General features: G+C 44.8%; 2 protein-coding genes across 9 annotated transcripts in view; both read left to right on the top strand.

Moving 5' to 3' along the window:
* LOC119453386 (protein dimmed) overlaps positions 1–18,758 on the top strand; it is a 510,248-nt gene that overhangs the window by 447,118 nt on the left and 44,372 nt on the right. The window lies entirely within an intron of this gene.
* LOC119453383 (ubiquitin carboxyl-terminal hydrolase 43) overlaps positions 2,318–18,758 on the top strand; it is a 261,041-nt gene continuing 244,600 nt past the window's right edge. The window contains exon 1 of one of the 2 annotated variants that reach the window (XM_049667829.1): positions 2,318–4,230. In XM_049667829.1, coding sequence (XP_049523786.1) covers positions 3,377–4,230 — 854 coding nt within the window. In that variant the 5' untranslated portion in view covers positions 2,318–3,376. Of the gene's footprint in view, positions 4,298–18,758 lie in introns of both variants that reach the window. The other variant, XM_049667828.1, reaches the window with a different exon arrangement.

Raw genomic sequence — 18,758 nt, 5'->3', positions numbered from 1 at the left:
GTCTAATGAATCAATCTTCATTACACACGTTAGTTGAGAGAAAGCGACAACCGCAGTCACTGCTCCTAGCTTACGAACTTCTCGCGTTACCCCGAATCGAGCCCAGTTTGGTGCTCGGTTCGAGCTGTCGCTTCGATGGACGCCGCCATGTTTGTTGATGCAATGCTTTTGGGGCTCAGGCTAAATCAGTGAAATAGCGTACCCGACGCATAACCAAATGGCAGTTTGCGTCTCGCGCATGCGCAGTGGCTTCGACGCTATTTCTTTGGGGCCCCTATTCTAAAACTCTCTAATCACACATGCACACGCGCGCTTGTGCTTTGTCTAATTGTATTTTTTGTGTCAGTGATTTCTGGGCGCCGAAAGACTTAAGTCTTAATAACACGTACGTTGATTATCAATTTGGCTGGATCGGTTAGTAAAACAATGTCGTTTGCATGCACTAAGCGTGGTAGCAATTCTTTTTTATGTAAGACTTCATAAACACGTCACCAACGCCGCGCGCGTTTGGTGCGAACGTGGTCAAAGCGCCGCCGCCATCGACAACAGTTCTGCGCGTTGCTGGCATAGAGTTTCACACTATAAAACGAGAAACTCTATGGTTGCTGGTGCTGCTACATGTCCAAGTTTATACAGCTGCTCAGAATTTTGAGAATGACAGCACATGAACAAATGTCCCGAAAGAAAACACCGGCAGCTCATGCCTTTTACGTTAAATCTTCTCTGACTACAATATTAAAAGTGCGAAACAAAAAATTATCGAGCCAATGAGAGTTTTTTTCTACACGCGGACACGACCATCGGAGACTGAGCCCTTAACAGCTTCGCGGTAATAATTGGAACAACCACCTTCTGCTCAAGCGCCGACAATATTAATTATTTACGTGCAGGTGCTCCCTCTCTCTATCTGTTCTCCGCTTTGCGCCGACAATACTAATGCAACCCTAAAACGATTACATTTTCAAACTCTTGCGGTTAAAGAAAGAGTCACAAGACGGCGCTGCCATTCAGCGCTACTGCAACCATCTGCGTCCCCTGTATTTTCTCACAAATTCACGAATGCAATCGAATAACAAAACTGCAGCCTAAAATTACACTCAAGAAGAACAACAGCAACACAATGCTGTCACACTTGAAAATTTAAAAACAACAAAATTGATATCGCATGCACCTGACTTCGAAGATGCCGCTGCGATGAAGGGCAACAGAACCTCAGGTGGTATAAATTATTCCGGGGTTCCCACTACGACGTGTCTTATGGCGCGTAAAATCCCAGACTTTTTTCACAGCCGAAATAATAATTTATTTACACGGTTTAAATTATCTACGGGGGCAGTATGTGTTTTATTGCCAAGTTGAAAACTTAATTGATGCTTCAGGTTTTCCGAAATTTTTCTATTTTCATCATCGTTCTTACAAAAATTCAGGCCTAAATTTGGCATGCCCTTAGCAGTCACTAGAATTTTCCGTTCAAGCAGTTTTATTCAAGCAGGTCTAGGGCTTGCCTTACACCCGCCGTGGTTGCTTAGTGTGTTGGGCTGCTAAGCCCGAGGTCACGGGATCGAATCCCGGCCACGGCGGTCGCATTTCGATGAGGGCGAAATGCGAAAACACCCGTGTACTTAGATTAGGTACACGCTAAAGAACCCCAGGTGGTCCAAATTTCCGGAGTCACCCGTTACTGCGTGCCTCATAATTAGATCGTGGTTTTGGAACGTAAAACTTCGAGATCATAATTTAATTTCTTTTGCTTGCCTGACAATATTATATATGTAATATTAACAATCATTTACAATTATTTGCTAAGGTAATCCGTCATCTCTTTTTCGCAGTTCCAAACCCAAGGTTGTACTTTTTTTTTCTGTTTTCTTTTAGTAGAGGCACTTGAGAACGTTTAGACAGTCGGGCAGCACCGGTAGAAAATTCTCGCAGCCTGCGAATTTAGTCGCGATGGTCTAACGTCATGCTCTGATAGAAATACATTAAAAAAGAAATAGATACTTAGCAAAAGCGATTGGTCTCCACAGCTAAACTGCTGCGAAATCTTTCGCGCCCTTGAAAAACGGAACGAAAAAGACCGCGCGCGAAGGCAACGAAACCGAAACTAAAAATAGGACACACATATTTGCTTACTATTTCACAGCTACGAAAATTAAATTAATAACTCCAAGACACATATTTCTAAATGTTGTTTAAATATTGATGCATTTGCTTAGTCGTAGTTTAACGGCGTTAATTTTTGTCAAGTTTCGACTTCCCCTGACACCCGCGAGGGCGCAGCACGGTCGAACGTCGCGCTCTGCGCGTAATGGTGGCCCCGTCGCTCGTTGTTTGTGTGTATGTTCTGTTTCTTTTGACGCGTTCTCCGTTGCCCCAGCCGCGTGCAATGTGACATTGAAGGAAGCGAACGACGGAGAGAGGCCTCCTCCTGCGAGACGGGGCGCCGAGGAGCGAATGCGACTCGCCCGGTAACCTACATAACGCGCACCCAAGAAGCGGCTGCAGGCTCGGCCCACCGACGAAAAAAAAGAGACGGATGCGTACGGGCCCGTGGCTGTACCGTGGCCCAGCAAGGAAGAAGGACTGCGCGTCACCGCTAGCTTTCGGCCGTTGTCGTCGCTTGTTTCGTGCCGAGGCGGCCGGACGGCGCGTCACGCGTGTGTGAGCGCCCGTCCCGTGTGCGTGTTTGTGTGTGTGCGCGCGCTGCTGCGCAGTTTTCTTTTTTTCGCCTCGACGAGCGGTGTTTACCCCGGTCCGACGTAGAGAGGGAACAATGAATTTCGCGCATCCGCTGCCTCGCTGTAGCTGTGGCGATCCGGCGACGCTGTTTCCGCGGCTCCATCGGTACTCCGTCAACACGTCGTCGTCGTGGTCGGGCCGCACCTTCGAGTAGCGAGCGGCTCGTGTGATTGTGCGCGCTCTGTGGTGCGTGCGTGATCGCCGACTCACCGTCGTCCCCACAACGTCGTAGACCTCCTCTCCGCGCTGTTACACCACCACCAGCTGTTTTTTTTCTTCTGCCAGCCAGGAAAAGAGTAGGCGGTGGCGACGGTCTTTCTTTCTTTTGTTGTTGTTGTTGTTGAGGGTCAAGCGGGAGTGAGTGGTCGTCCAGAGCGGACGCCTGTGTAGCAACAACAAACAACTGTGTGTGTGAAACCGCGCGCGCGCGCGCTTGGCAGTGTTTGCCGATCTCTCGAAGGTCGGCGGCGGTTTACCAGTACCGCCCAGCGCAGCGCATATTCGTCGCGTCGTCGGCGCGTTCCTTCGGAGAGCGAGAGCCGACGCCAGCAGGCCGCTTGTCAAGGCAGCCGAACGCGCTCGCGCACCTTCCCATGTCGCTGTCATCGGCGCCGCCGACGACCGCAGCTACTACGCTATGCATTCTTCGAATTCCTCACCGCCTTCGTCGTCGACGCGTCGGCGCAGCGGCGGAGGCAGTCATCACCCGGGATCCTTCTTCACGATTCCACGATGGATGGGCGGCGGTGGCAGCGGCGGCAGCAAGAAGCAGCTGCAGTACCGAAGCCTGCGATCGCTCGAGGACCCGACGCCCACGTCGACGACGACTTCGGGGCGTCGCAAGCGTCCCAGCCTCTTCGATCAGATGGTGAAGCGCTTCTTCACGCCTCACGTCGGTCACCACCAGCGAGGCGGGACGTCGTCGGAGTCGTCGTGGAACGGGGTCGTCAAGTACCCGGCGCCCTCTCGAAGCGGTTCTCTGAGGGACCTCCGGACTCGGGCCGTAGGCGGGGACCCCGGTGGCGGGGATGACACCTTCTTCGCGGGCAACGGAGGCAAGAAACACCAGCCGGACGGCGCCGCCGGATCGGCCCTGTCTCGGACCGCGGTTCCCGCCGTGGCCGGGATTCGGAACGAAGGCAACACCTGCTTCATGAACGCCGTGCTCCAGTGTCTGAGCAACACGGACGCCTTCGCCGAGTACCTAGTCTCCGGCAGCTACCGCGAGGACCTGGCGCGAGCCAAGGGTCGCGGGGGCTTCGCGACGCCGTCGGCGCGCGTCACCGAACAGTTGGCGCACGTATTGGGCGCCCTGTGGTCTTGCCGTACGGAGGGCGACTTCGCGGCCCGCTTCAAGGCTTGCGTCGAGAAGCACGGCAGCCAGTATCAAGGCAGCGAGCAGCACGACGCCCAGGAGTTCCTCATGTGGCTTTTGGATAAAGTTCACGAGGAGTTGCTCGCCGACGACGCGACGACGTCGGGTGGTGGTGGTGGTGGAAGTTCGTCGTCGACGAACACGGGGTCTCGGTCGAGGCGCGGATCGCTGAAGCGTTCCAAGGTACGCTCAGTTTCTCGATTTGGAGCTTGTCTTTTGCGTCTCCAGGTTTGCGTCTTTCTTGGCCGTGGGACAACCCTGTGATGATGTTGCAGTTTGGGTCTGTTGATGTGTCACTGGTACAGATTACGTAGCACATTACGAAACAAGCACAACAGAAAGAAATAACACCGGCATGGCACAATGTGTGTATCATTTGTTTCTTGCTGTTGATTTTGTCTGTAGCGTGCTACGCAATCTGTACTGTGATGAGGTGTCGCGGTTTTCCTGCCTTGTGGCACTGGTTTTCGTTTAATTTATTTGTACTGTCGTTCATGAACAGGCTGTTACAGGAGTGGTTACACATCTAATAAAAGAACAAGTCGATTGGTGGAGAAAAACACTACTGACAAGAGAATCAATGTACTAAATAAACATAAGATGATACATACATTGAAAGTAAGTGAAGGAGAGAGACAAGCAGTACTTGATTTGACAACAAAATTGAAACATAGCATCAGAAGTTATGAGACAGTTTAGAGCTTCTAAGAATGTGCTGGCCATTTCTGATCTGATAGCTGATTGTGATAACAAATTCCAATGAACAATGACCATTTCTGATGAACAATGACAAATTCTAATGAAAAAAAAGCTATTTCAAGCGGCCATTACCCATTTCAAAGGAGCTATGCATACCCAACGGCAAAAGGTTACGTAGTGTGAGATTTGACAAAATGCTGAATTCCTTAACGGTTTGTCACCATAGCAAGTCAAGCCGTGCTGTTTACATGTGCTACTAATATTGAAATACCACGGCTGCGATTTTGTAGTGATGCGTTTTCCTGATGTTAATGCTTTTGGGCACTTTTTGAGTTTGTGAGTGCTCAAGCTACGCTTCACCCTGGGCAGAGCATCGAACGCGGCCACTCACAAATGCAAAAAGCGCGAAAAGGCATCACTACATAATACCAGCCCAGGTTCCAAGGCTGGGGATGTACTTAGCGTTCTCAAAATCCTGTGGTCTGTAAGCTTTCACGGTCTAGTATACTGTCTATTCTGCAATTACTGCAACAGCATCCCTAATTGCACAATCGAATTAACTTGGTGGTGCTGGCACAACAATCAGGTGCTATATTTCTAGCCGAGTAGTTTCCACACTACAGAGCCAATTAGTAGCAACTACAACAGTCTGTAGTTAACGTGATGCAAATGCTCGATGGCGGTTGAGTGCATTGAGAACTAGTGTTAACTGGCTTCAACTCTTTCCTGTCACACTAGAGTACGCGCCTACTGTGTGATCTGCAAGCTGGCAAAGTTTGGTGTTAGCTGGCTTTCGTCTGGCCCAAACTGCCATTAATTTTGGCAACAGTAATCGTCATTGTGCACTTGGTAGATGTTGTTTGGCAGGTCACTCTCTCTTTTTAGGGAAGAGAAGACAAAAAGCTTCTGAGCAGTAAATTCCCGCAGCTTTGAACAGTGCCGTTGTGGCCTAAAAGGATCTCACTAACCCTTTTCTTTCAGACCTCGAGAGAGTGCAATGCTTTCCAATGGATCTACCCCCACAGAAATGTTTGAAACGCATCTGATAACAACAGATACACAGCGTGCATTGTTTACTTATCGTCATTCCTTCCTAACATGTTTCCTCTCAGCTGGTGTGGTGCCCACATCAGCGCTCTGCCTATTGCTCCTTTCTCACTTTTGCGAACAGTTCTTGATGCGTTCAAACCAGTTCTCGGTAGCAGGTATTAGGCCGTTTTCGTGGGTCGATCCTGGAAATAGTTCAGTCTAATACGGAGTACCGCATGTAGCACTTTTGATCACGATCTAGCCCGATCCGGATTGAATTTCTCGGTCAACGATTGGCTTCTCTACTCAATCTGCTGCTATTGCGGTTGAGAATTTCAATCCAGATCTGGCTCAAGCGGGATTGAAAATGGCCGTGTGACACCGGCATAAATATGTGGGCCGATCCCAAACGTATTGCAGTCTAAAGTGTGGGCCGTTCTTGATGATATGTGCCACTGGCTATATGCAACTCTTCAATGAACCTGTTTGATGCCAACTTTGGTCGCGAGGTATTACCGCAACAAACACAATGTGCTGCACACTGCATCAGTTTGCTATACGTTTGCTGCAGAGCAGTTTAGTTATTCATGAGAACCATTCTCTACCAAACTGTGAATGCTTTGCATTCCGTAGATGTAAAGAAACAAACTCAACTGGAGTTGAGTTTGTTTTTTCTTCTTTCTGCGGTGCATTTTTGCTAATCCTTCAATGTTGGCATCTAAAAAAGACGGCCAAGAGCAACAAAAGAGTAGTGACAGGGAAAATTGGCTTCTCTGTTTGCTAGAAGATTGGAAAGGCACGTATGTGTCTGCGAGATTTTGTTGTGCAGTAACTCGCAGTTGGGAACAAATAATTACCTGGTGGCTTGCGTCTATGGGCTGCTGCGCTGGCCTATGACGTCATAGGCATAACAGAAGGGCCCTTGAAAGGTACAACTTCGTGCAGCAAAATAATATTCAACTCGCATGTTCTTTGCCCCTTTTAGCACTTTTCTCATTGGTTTGGCCTTCACGCCTAAAATGCGAAAAGTCCGAAAATTTTGAATGACCTCGAAGGAACCGTTTCTTTTTCTTTTTCCTTTTTTTACACTTTCCACTACAAGTATTTGTAGTGGGGTGATTCTGTATGCAATACCGGTTGAGTAAATGAACAGATTGTCAGTATATATTATTTGCTTGACTAGAAATACAAGATAAAACTGATCTGTTGCAGACAATGTGGCATCAGAACAAATCCTCTACAAACACAGTGTACACATAAAACAAAAACACAAGAATGTAAACAAAGCACGTAAAACGAACTATGCAGATCAACTGAACTGTTTCGGTTTCCTGTATTAGACCTTTTTCCGCACTAAATGTTGTTTACATTTTATGTTGTTGCTTTTGGGGGCTGAAAATTCAGGCCAATTTTTTTTAGGTGCTCAAAAGAAAAACCAGAACAAGACTGCGTTCCCGTAAATTTTTTTGTTTTTTTTCAGCCATTCTCATCTCTACTTCAAGCTGTCTCCTCACATTTATTGCCATTGTAATGCTCACTGAAATATCTTTTGTAGGCTTGGATTGGCCTTGTTTCTGCCAGCTCCTGTTTGCATGAAGCTAGCATTCCTGGGGCCGAGTCAGTTGGAAGCACAAATTAGACGCTCTGTGGGATGGCATTCTTTTTGTTCTTTGTTGAGCCAAATTCTCATTTCAGTAGTTGCAGTAGCAGCAGGATACCCGAGGTTGTGCAATGATGTTTCGCAATCTTTCGGTGGGAAGCTGCTGTTGGTTTTGACTGGCGTACCAAACAAGGATCATTAGAGCGTAGAACGGTGCAGTTTATTGCACAATTGTCTCTTTCTTACCTTCCTTGTCAAAAGAAACAGATGAGTATGCAATTATTTCTACCTGTATTAGCATTCATATCTATTCTTCTTGTTTCTTTTTTTTTTTTTCAATTTCCACCCAGACACGCTTCCGTTAATTTCAGTGCCAGTTCAAGAAATCTCATTATGTTCCACGCTCTTTGGCTTTCGAGGAATACTCATGTGACATTTCAGATTTGGATTTTTTGTGGATTTGTTTGTTGGTGCTGTTAAATGATAGTACAAAGCCTTTTTATCTCTAAAGAAGAAAGCTGTCAAGCAACTGAACACTCTAAATAAATTACTACAATGCCCGTTTCAGCAAAGCAAATTTAACTTTGGTAATGACGTGGATACGCTATGACATTACGACTAATTGGTTCGCTCTGTTCCTGAAATCGCTTCAGCTGCCACACACACGTTAAGTCAGAGGAAAGGCACACAGCACTCTTATTAATTTTTTAATGAACATCCTATTTAGCATTATTACTACATAAAGTGAAGAAATTTTAGTCCATGTCTTGATGTTACACTAGCGTCGATGATGCCAGTTCTGCCATTTAGAGACCAACTTGGTATTGTGATAACTATCGTATAAGTGTTTCCCAATCAATCACATGTGCTAAGTATCATACTTTTGCATGCAAGAAGCATGCGGTAGAGTTTCTCAATTTTAGAAATATTTTTCAATACTTAACCAACCTCTCACTGTAAAACCTTATCGAATGACTTTAGCAACAGCTTTTGCTCATGTTTGTTTCAACAGCAGTCGGAAAAACGTCCTTAATTAGCATTCGCGTCCTCGTTACTACCTGCTGCGGTGGGGCTGCCAAGCATGTCATGGATTCAATTTCCAGTCACGACTGGTGCATTTTGATGGGGCCGGGATGCAAAAACACCCGTGTGCATAGACTAATGGTTCATTCAACCAGTTTTTACCGCGAGTCGACTTGGCCTACAGTGATGCGGAGACCTCTCGAGATTAGAGTCATAGAAAGCATATCCAAGCCGAGTGTTCACCTTCAACCCGAGGAATTTCAATAACCTGGTGACCTGAGTTTTGTCAGTTTTCGATCGCGCTGCGAGCTAGAAGGTGAGAGCGGCTCTGTGCACTCGGAGCAGGAACGGAACACTCTGAAATGAACCCGCCGAATGTAAAGTATACATCCAGAAAGCTCAAAAGGGACCAGTCGAATTAACCATTTCCTTCTGCTGGGAAAGACCATATGGTCTAGATAAATCCATGCTTCCACTTTTGACATCTCTTGATCATAGCGTCATGTGAAGCTTTGGGGATCGAAACCCAATTATTAGACAGTTTTAGTGCCGCGTAGAGCAGCAAATGTGCAAAGAGATAGCGTTTCGTGCTGCACACTGTGCGTGCGTTGTAGGTAAACGGTGCTGGAACTCTTGTGTACGTACGCTATTTTCGAGATTTAGCGTTCAACGCAAACGCACATTAAGTACGGACGCTAAGAAATAGCGTTGTTGAACATGGCGGCATCCATGGCTCCCACTTCACCGTTAATTCTCGTGATGACTACGCTCTCACTCTCGTTGATTGTCAGAAACTGTTGAAATGAGCTTTCGCTTCCTCTAAACTCACCTGAAATGCAAGTTATGAGCGCATAGCGCGTCCAATATCTGAGATCAATCAGCGATTCCGGCGTCCCTAAGCCTGACGAGACGCGTCCGCATAGCAACAACAGAATGGTTGTTAATGGATTGTCTTTGCTTGGATACGTTTGTCATGAAGCACCAGACGGTGCCGTGTCTTTGAACGTCTTCCTTACGTTTGCGTTCCCGTATGTTACACTAAAAGTCTTGGAGGGACGCACACCATAGCGAAGGCCCGGAAAGGTTCGCACGCTAACGCAAGCATTTTATGCTATACTAAAACTGTCTACTTACGTAGCAATTCTTTTTTCTCTCTGTGCTTGCTCAAGCGAAAATTACACACTCGTTTCTTACTCAGCATAAAACACAGATTGTACCATTCTGCAAGGCTGTACCAATTATAACAAAGCCTTGTGAATGAGTAATGCTTTCAGCGTTTCGCTAGCGTCATCAGCAAAAAAAAAAAAGAAGAGACAGCTGTGGTCATGTGTCATGATTTTGGAAGGTTTCATCGAAGTTGCTCGCCGTTTTGACAGTCATTCGAAACAGCCACCATCGTGCGGCCAGCGTGGTGGGGAGGAGAAGTTATGCCGCATGGGGCAGCCAAGCTTTAATGCTGGCCTGACAGGTGTTAAAGAGAGTGATTCACGCAGCAAATGTTGGAACAGCTGTTGCGAATGGGTGCATTGTGCTCTGTGCCAGGATCTCGTTGGCATTTAGTAAAAGAGCGTCCTTATATGGACAGCTCAGCATGAGCATAACATTCGGAACATACCGAAATACACTAGCCTGTGTTTTTATTCCGACAGCCTAAAAAATTTGTGCAGACACCATCGACGATGAGTGCCAACGCAAGTGAATAGTCGAACACTTTAAGAAAGCTATTCGCCTTATCGAAGGAATGTTGTGCTTCACAATATATGTTTGTTGCAGTGAGGACATTTAGGTAGCATTTGCAGTTTCATTATATAATTCTGTACAGAACAGCACCTCTTAGTTAACCAGCACATCTCTAGCGGTAGTATAGGTGGATAGCTTGTGCATCTCAAAGAGCTATGACATTTAGCGTTCAGCAACAAATGCACCCCGCAACGTGAGCACAAGCGCCCTTCATGTCGGCGTTGTTCCAACCTCCAACTGCCGGCCACCGACTACAACAGGCGAGAGAGTCGAAGAAAGCTATTCCTGCGTGCTGCTGTATTGCTCCTACTCGAATATATCTTTTGTATATATTGTTGTTGTTGCTGTTGTTTATTTATACTGTCAACCCAATTAAGGGCCTTTACAGGAGTGGAAAAAAATAGAAGAAAAGATCTAAAATTCTGCTACATCTCGAGCAAAAAAAAAATATGAGGCAGTATAATGGCAATATCTATAAAAAGTGACATGCACTGCACAAAGACAAAATACATTGTTTTATGCGCACCAGAAACAAAAATACATGCTAAGATGCATTCATACCAGAGAAGATGACATTCTCTAAACCGGCACTAAAATCACTGACGGATGCAGATGTGACAACTGAATTTGGTAATTCATTCCATACATATCTGGAAAGGTGCCCGCCGAGATAGCGACTGACCCAGCAGCCACGCCAAACCTGGCAAAGCGGACAAAGAAAGCTTCAGTTTGAAAATGTGGGTCACTGTAGGATACGGCTCAAGGAGCTCTTAGCAACTGTAGTTTGTAGTGTGACTCAGTTATGTCACTTCCTGCAGTACACCAATGAACAATATTGTGACAGGGATTCGAGAAACGATGGCGTCCGATGATGATCCATCACACAATTTTGTGGTAGGTGATTGAAAGTGTAAACTATAGGCCCAATATTTGTTTATTTTATTCATACATTCTGCAGCCCTAGAGAGCTATTGCAGGAGTGGGCACAAGGTACAAAACAAGGTAAAAGTGCACCTAATAATTGGTGCTGAGCAGACAAGAGTTACAAATGCTGTAAAAGAGGCACAACGGAAGCTTGGGACTATGTAATAAGCAGTCCTGCAAGAAACTTTTATAGAAAAAGAGAACAAATATAGCCCGGTAACGAATTCCGAGTAGCTGTAATTGAACAAATCAGTGTGTGCAAGAAAGGGTGTCACGTTGAGTTTGCGGTAACTACGTGTGGAAGACGGCTTGGCGAACATTAGAAAGTTGTGGAATAGGCGACACGATTTGTTAATGATGCAGTGGAGGAACTATAAAGCATCATCTTCAATATCACGGCGCGTCAATAAAGAAGTCAAGCTTAAAAAAAGAAAGAGCAGGAGAAGGTGAAAATTCTCTGTCATGAATTGACGTGTACTTGGAGCCACAAGTATTTGTTACACTCGTGAATAATAAATGGCTTGAATCACATGACTTTGTTGAGTATGTATGGTGATAATGTCTAAAATTGCTGGAGTGTTTGAAGTCAGTTGAGTTAGTTTCAATTTACATTTGAGCAGTATTACAGTGCAAGTATCATAGAGCACGCTAGTTTAGCATCGACTGATAGGTAGGCCGTACAGAGCTAGTTGGTATGAGTCTGAAGGAAGGCCAAAAAAAAAAAGGGACACAGTTGGCACAAGCGCTTGTGTCATTTTTCGTCTGTTAGCCTCGCTGAATTTTTAACATCTATTATGAGTTCCGTGCCTTTGTGTTGAAGACCTTCATTGTAGCGCCATGCTTTGTTATGAGGATCTGTTGATTGCAGATAACTTTTGTTGAATGGGCACCTCCACACGCATTGACAATAGCAGTAGCAGGGAAACTTGGGCAAGTGGGTGTACGTTTATACTTCACAAAAACAGTGCTGACCAAGACAAGGACAAAGAAATTAAGGTAGGCTCACAGACAAGCACCGACTCTCAACTTGAAGTTTATTCATTTGTTTGTTTATTTGATGCTGGAGTTTATCATTTATTTGTTTGCTTATTCAATTACTTATTAAAGATATTCTCATCAAAGTTTGTCACATTTTATTACCTTTGCTAGCTAGTTTATCATTGTCAAGTTTGTTTGTTTATCTTTGTCAAGTGTATACATGTTTGGTTTTTCACGAATAAACTTAGATGAGAGTCAGCGCTCGTGTGTGAAGCTATACCTTATTTTCATTCTCCTCATCTTTGTTAGTGCCATTTTTGTCAAGTCTGACACATCAACAACCTTCTGTCACAAGGCACGTGCCCACAATTGGTGACCCCATTCATACCTTGTCTTTTGTTTGCTGCGGGCCAGGGGGTGTCGGTGGAGAGAGATAGGCATTTAGAGATATTGCTGTCAACAGGTTGGAATCTACATTGTGGTGAGATAGTGGCTGTGTCGCACTCGAGCGGGAAACGACCGCGCAGGCTTCTTATCTCGGTGGCGGTGTCTGTGCCATTGAGGTTCGCGTGTGGTGATGCTGTCGTATTTACTGCCAACATCAAAGTCCTAAACGCAGTTTGCTTTGTGTTATTTCATCTTCCTTTTCATGTGTGCAGAGGGCATTTAGCCTAAAGTCTCAAGGGCTGGTACTATGGTAGACCTAAATGAGCAGCTTGGAAAAGGCCTTATAGCTGATCATCAACTCGTAAATTAATTTGTTCTGTGTCATACGCAGGCTATCATTGTTCATTGGCTGGCTATTCATTGCATTATTACTAGGCATGCTACTGGATTTCTTTTTCCACAGAAATTGGATCATATTGTTGCTGCAATCTTAAGCTTTATCCCATTTAGCTAACATTACATACAAACTTTTATAATGTATGTAGTAAGACTGTAGCCTGAATCGACCACTTTCAGTGGACACTGATTGGTTAATCCTGCAACAAAAACGCTCGTAGCTACACTGAACCGTCTCACTGGATGCAACATCACGTCATAGTGAGGGTACCCCTGAAATTGATGGCTTGAAGATATGGTTTTTCTTGTATCCAGTTATGTATTCAACATTATTAATGAATGGATAGATTTTATTACTTCCCCTTTAAAATGGCATGATGCCTGGTGCTACCAAACAATTATTTTTAACCTCATTGCTGGCTTTTATTCTCAGCTCTTAACGTACGGGTTTAGTATTAAAAAGCTATCGAACCTTAAAGGAAATTTATTTATCCGAGAAAGTACTATAGCTTTTCATTCTATTTGCTCCCCCAATTTAACACCACCAATATTCCAGCTTCTTTTTTTTTCTTTAGCTAGCTTTTACTATTCTTCATCTCAGATTTCAATCCACCTTGCAATACATTCGTGCAATGCCCTTTGATGATATTTGTGTTGCATCAGACAAAGAGGTTTAAGAGTGACAAAGGAGCATTGACATGGTAGCCAGAATGCGTGAACAGCTGTCATGTCGTCTGTTCCTGGAAAATATTGAAAGTTGTGCATGTGTGGGCCCAGTGGCTAGTGTCTATGCGCTGTTGCATCCCATGTAACGTCATCGCCGATGTCATGTGGGGTGGAAAATAAAGTGGGACACTCAAAAGCTGCAGGAGAGAGCAAGCGATCTATCTCAGAAGGTTGTAGGTTGCCTGCTGCATGCAATGAAATAACATTTGGCTCGCACATTTGCAGCAGCGTTGTATACAGATGTGTTTTCTTACCATGTCAAGAAGTGTTGTCCTTTTAACATGTTCACTGCAGCATGGGTCACGGGTCCTGCCAGTTATTCCCCACTGTGCAGCCGTACTGGGCTGTCCTGCAGTGCTTAAATGACATCTTTGCCATATAAATCAGTGGAAAGGAAAACTTGTCGCTTTCAGTCTGACGGATCGTGGTACCATGTCTCTGCACCTTGAGGAAGATTCAAAGGAGCACAACTCCCGGGTGGGTTACGACGCACCAAGCAATGTGACAGGCGACCACAGGAATCGAAAGTTCAAACAGTGCCACTGCAGCGAACGTGTTAAATTACTTTGCTCTTCGTGGTGTGAGATGTGCTTAGGTTGTCGTACTGCTGTTTCAGAGCGATCGTCCTCGTTGAAAGGTGCCAGCGCGGCAACACCATGGCAGGGGATCCCCGTTGCATCGTGTTTGCCGGTCAGCTTCGTCTTCGCTGACCGTGCCCGCGCTGTGGCCAGCAGAGCAACACGTTCGAGAGCCCGTTCGTCCTGTCTCTCACTGCCCATACCGGCGGCGAGCCAGTGGCTCTGTCATGTCCACTTTGTCCCCGCGCAACTCCCCGCCCGTGAGAGCCAAGTTTTTGTTACCTCCTGGCATGCCGCCACTGTTTAGCGCTAACTAGGGCGACAGTGTCCTGTTCTCGGTGTACAAACCTTTTTCCTTCCTTCAAACAGCATTGCACCTGCTGTGGCTGTGTTGCGTAAAGTTGAGGTGTCCATTCCAGGTGGCCGCGGCCACATTTTGAGAGGAGCAAAATGTAAAAATGCACGTGTCACTTAGGCTTAGGTGCATTTTAAAAAACTCTGAATGGTCAGAATTAATCCCAGGCCTTCCACTACAGCGCCCTTGTAACCCATTGTGCAGTTTCAAACATTAAAGCTCACAATTTAATTTTATCAAGAGGAGGAACAGTGATACCTGATGGGATGGTGCAAGAAGTAGTGCACGTGACCCAGTGTTGTATCTGCATGCTTCTTGAATCATCCTGTCAGGTTACACCGTGCTTCCTGTAATTAAGAAAAACTACACTGTCGGTCAATCAAAGCCATAGTTATTAGCTTAAAAGTGGGGCAGATCATGTTCATTTGTTTGTTTGTCATGCTTAGGTTTTGTGTATGGCACGACTTAACAAAAAAGATATCCAAGCAGGTATACCAGGGGTCAAACCAACAATCACTGGGGTTCTGGCCAAGTGCTTTAACCACTACACCACGTCTGCTTTTGTACGACTGAGCACATAATACTTGTATTGTTAAATTGTTTCCCCGCAGCAGTAGATGTCCACGCTCAGCAATGTTAATGCTGTCATGAAATTTCTTTTGTGTATGCTTGTGTGAAGCGAAGAGTGTGTATATAGGATACTGCCAGAATCCTGTCTAGCTAAAATGAAAAATTACATCATATGTGATGTAGGCTTGAAATGTTCAAGAAAATGTTCAAGATGTGCTGCTGGATGTGTGCCCCTGTGACCACTGGTCCCTGTGACGATCCGAATATATTATATTTAATAAATTAATATAAATAAAATTGTCGAATATCACGATTCCAACAGAGGACCTCTAGCACAGCAGCTCAACGCTTTAACCATTAGACCATGAGTGCATGCCACAGCAGGCAGAACAGAACACCCTAAAGCATTTCCCGCGGGCAATCCAGCGTGTTGAGGAGCTTAGGGCATTAATTCCAATATCAATTATATGAATACTCCAATCAGTATTTCACTGTTGTCGATAATTACGCATAAACATACTGATTTCTTTAGTTCTAATGCGTTTTTCGGAAGAACATTACTCACATTAACTGTATGCTTTCGTTTTGCATCAGAATTTGAACACCAGGTGGCGAAATATGTCTATGCAGGTTTGTGTTCCAATTGCACAGACTGGTGCACAGAAGCAGCTCTATTCTAAGACCCCAGGTTAGACAGCTGTGCTTGCTGGAACGAATTGTAACACAGCTATGCAGACTCTGCCAGCTTGTGCCATGGTTTCCCACACGCAGTAGTCGTGGTAGTAGTACCTGTCGGTGCAGATTTCTGCAGCAATGCACCATGTCCCTCACATCACTCAAACATGCCCCCGCATGTCAATTGTCAGAACGTCAGCCGAGTAGCTCCTGTGAAATGCTAATTGCACTGAAGCAAAGGAGGGCCCGCATACGCATCAGTAATTGTGGCACAGAAATGAAAATGCACTGATAAGATGAAAGGTGAACGATCTGCCGAGTTGAACTCAAAATGGCAACAATTGCACAGAAATAAAAGTGCACTGTTAAGATTAAGAAAAGCAAATCTTCTGCTGTGTTGAGCTTGAAGTTGCAGTTGCGCAGAAGTGAAAATGCACCCATAAGATAAAAAAAGTTGAATTGTCTGCCGGAGTTGAGCTCAATGTTGCAACGATGTTGCAATTTGTTGCCAGCTTGCAACCCTCTTCCTTCACTGCCGACTGTAGCGCACCGCTCGACTCGCCGTTATCATCTTAGTCACCGCTGCTATCTGTGCTTGCTTCCTGAAAAAGTAGTTCAAGCCTGCAGTTGTTTGCGTCCCTTATCCTAAACTGTTATACCCAGCCTCTTCCTGTTTCTAAAGCCTCTCTGCCCAAATGCTTGGACTGCATATGATCTGTCGCACTAGGCATTTCATGTGTGTTTAGAACTGTCGTGCTTGATGTGGGATTCCATAAGCTGTTTTACACTTCTCAAAGGACAGGTTGTGTTTCGAGAAGCTAAACGAAAACAACACTGTCTCTGGTATTGGTCCACGACATGGTGACTTCAAAACAGAGTCACCATGTCGTGACTCAAAACACCTCAATTAAAATGAAAAATCACTCACTAATGATGATTAGGGTAAAACCTCAATAATTCGATCCTCGTTAATTCGGAAAATCCGATAATTCGGACTCGTCCTCTTGTCCCAGCAAACGTATGCACTATTTATTAGCATCCAACTCTCGTTAACCCAGATGCATTTGGCTCCACAACTGTTAATTTGCACAACTCTCCGCACTCGCTGCGGCACTCCGCCGCCAGTGCGGAACGCCACAAATGTGCGATGCAAAGGAGCAAATGCGGCGCTAGCGTCCAACCGAAACGAAGCGGCCAAGTCCGCATCGCTATAGTTGTCAGCGGAAATAGTATGTGAACGACAGGAGCGCCAACACATTTCCTGCCTATTTGTGGCTTTATAACCGTTATTCTTGCATATACTGCCATGAATGACATCGCGTTGGCCGCATGCCTTCAGAACTGCAGCTGTCGCCATCCACGATCGGGTCGATAGCGACCAAAGTTTTGTCTGCAGTGATTGCGGTGAGCAGTAGTTTTGTTTTGACTTGTGCAATGCGGTGGAAGCTATCGAAAATGAAGAGTGACTCTACCGCAGCTCGCTCGCTGGCATCAAACCTTCCGGCTAAATTACAATGGACAGACAATCTGTTAGATAAAGGCAGGTTGGTGTAGAAAGCACTTGCTTATAGTTTTCTTAATACCCTCAATGTTTTGACATTCAGGTAATTTGGACATTTTTTTTTCTTTTTTATTTGCTCCCCTGAAATCTGAATTAACAACATTTTACTGTATTAGGGTGACTTAATCAGGATTTTGTCTTTGCTTTAATTGTTCCTAGACTTCTTCTTAATATTTTTTCCTAATTATAAGCGTAATTAACAGTAACATATTCGAATTCACAATATTTTACTGTAATATCCTTAACAAGATTTTACTGTATTATGGTGCTTAATGCTGGATTTTGTCTTTGCTTTATTTGTTCCTGGACTTTTCTTACTTATTTTTTCTTATTATAAGCTTAAGTTACCTCTTGCTATGGCGAGGGCGCTGTTGGAATGTGAAAAAAAAAAAAGAAAACGGCCCTGTATTTTCTAAAATGGTGTCAGGATTGCGCTTTTCCTTGAAAAGCAGCTTTGATGCACCGGGATGGCTCACTAATAATCTCTTCAGTATGTTAAGAGCGTGTTCATTTGGGCTGGTTGGCACATCATGTCAAACAACAGTTTTGAGCAGTGCAATACAGGAGACAGCAAGAGGACCACAGGACAAAGTGCTAACAACCAAATGCTTTATTTCCAGGAGCAGTACTACTTAAGGCTTGAGGAAGGAATACACATGAAAAGAAAAAAAAGGATCAGCATGATAGGTATTCAAATTTTTTTGTCAATTGGGAGAAGCACAATGTCAAATGCCCCGAGTTTAAAGGCATTGGATGGTGATAATAAGGCACAGGTTAGCGACAACAGACAGCTAGTAGGAAGTACTCAATATTTCCAAGTTAACATGAGCCAAATACACAGCCTTTAGTATAATGGCTTACTAGTCTTAATTTTTAGCATTGACAACATAACCGCGACGTTCCAACATGTTGAAATAAACCAGCTTGCTAATGCATGTGAATATCTTTATTCGATACTCGATTCAATATTCGAAGCTAGTATTTGTATTTGATTCGTATTCTAAAATTTTGATATTTGCACATCTCTGTCAAAATATATTGCGAGCAGCAGGCACACAAGATTTTTAAAACTTTACCATCTTCACACGCACCGACATAATGTGTCAGCTCTCCATGCTTCTCCCGTTTGACAAAAAAATTATGTCTATCATGCTGATCCTTTTCTCCTTTTCATGTGTGCTCCAGAAATAAAGCATTTGCTTGTTAGTCGGTTGCTCTGTCATGTGTTCTTTTTTTCTTTTTCTTTTTTTTGTGCTGTCTCCTGTATCGCACTGATTGAAAATTTTTGTATGTCTTGAGAAGGGGGGGGGGTAGCAACAAATGTTCATATATACATATCTCCTTTTGGATAAAATGAGGGCGAGGCATTGACCTTAGCCAAAGTTTCTTGAGGAATTTTGTGC

The sequence above is a fragment of the Dermacentor silvarum genome, chromosome 5 (genome assembly GCF_013339745.2).
Source record: "Dermacentor silvarum isolate Dsil-2018 chromosome 5, BIME_Dsil_1.4, whole genome shotgun sequence".
NCBI classification, from domain to species: domain Eukaryota; kingdom Metazoa; phylum Arthropoda; class Arachnida; order Ixodida; family Ixodidae; genus Dermacentor; species Dermacentor silvarum.
This window is presented reverse-complemented; position numbering and strand designations above follow the sequence as displayed.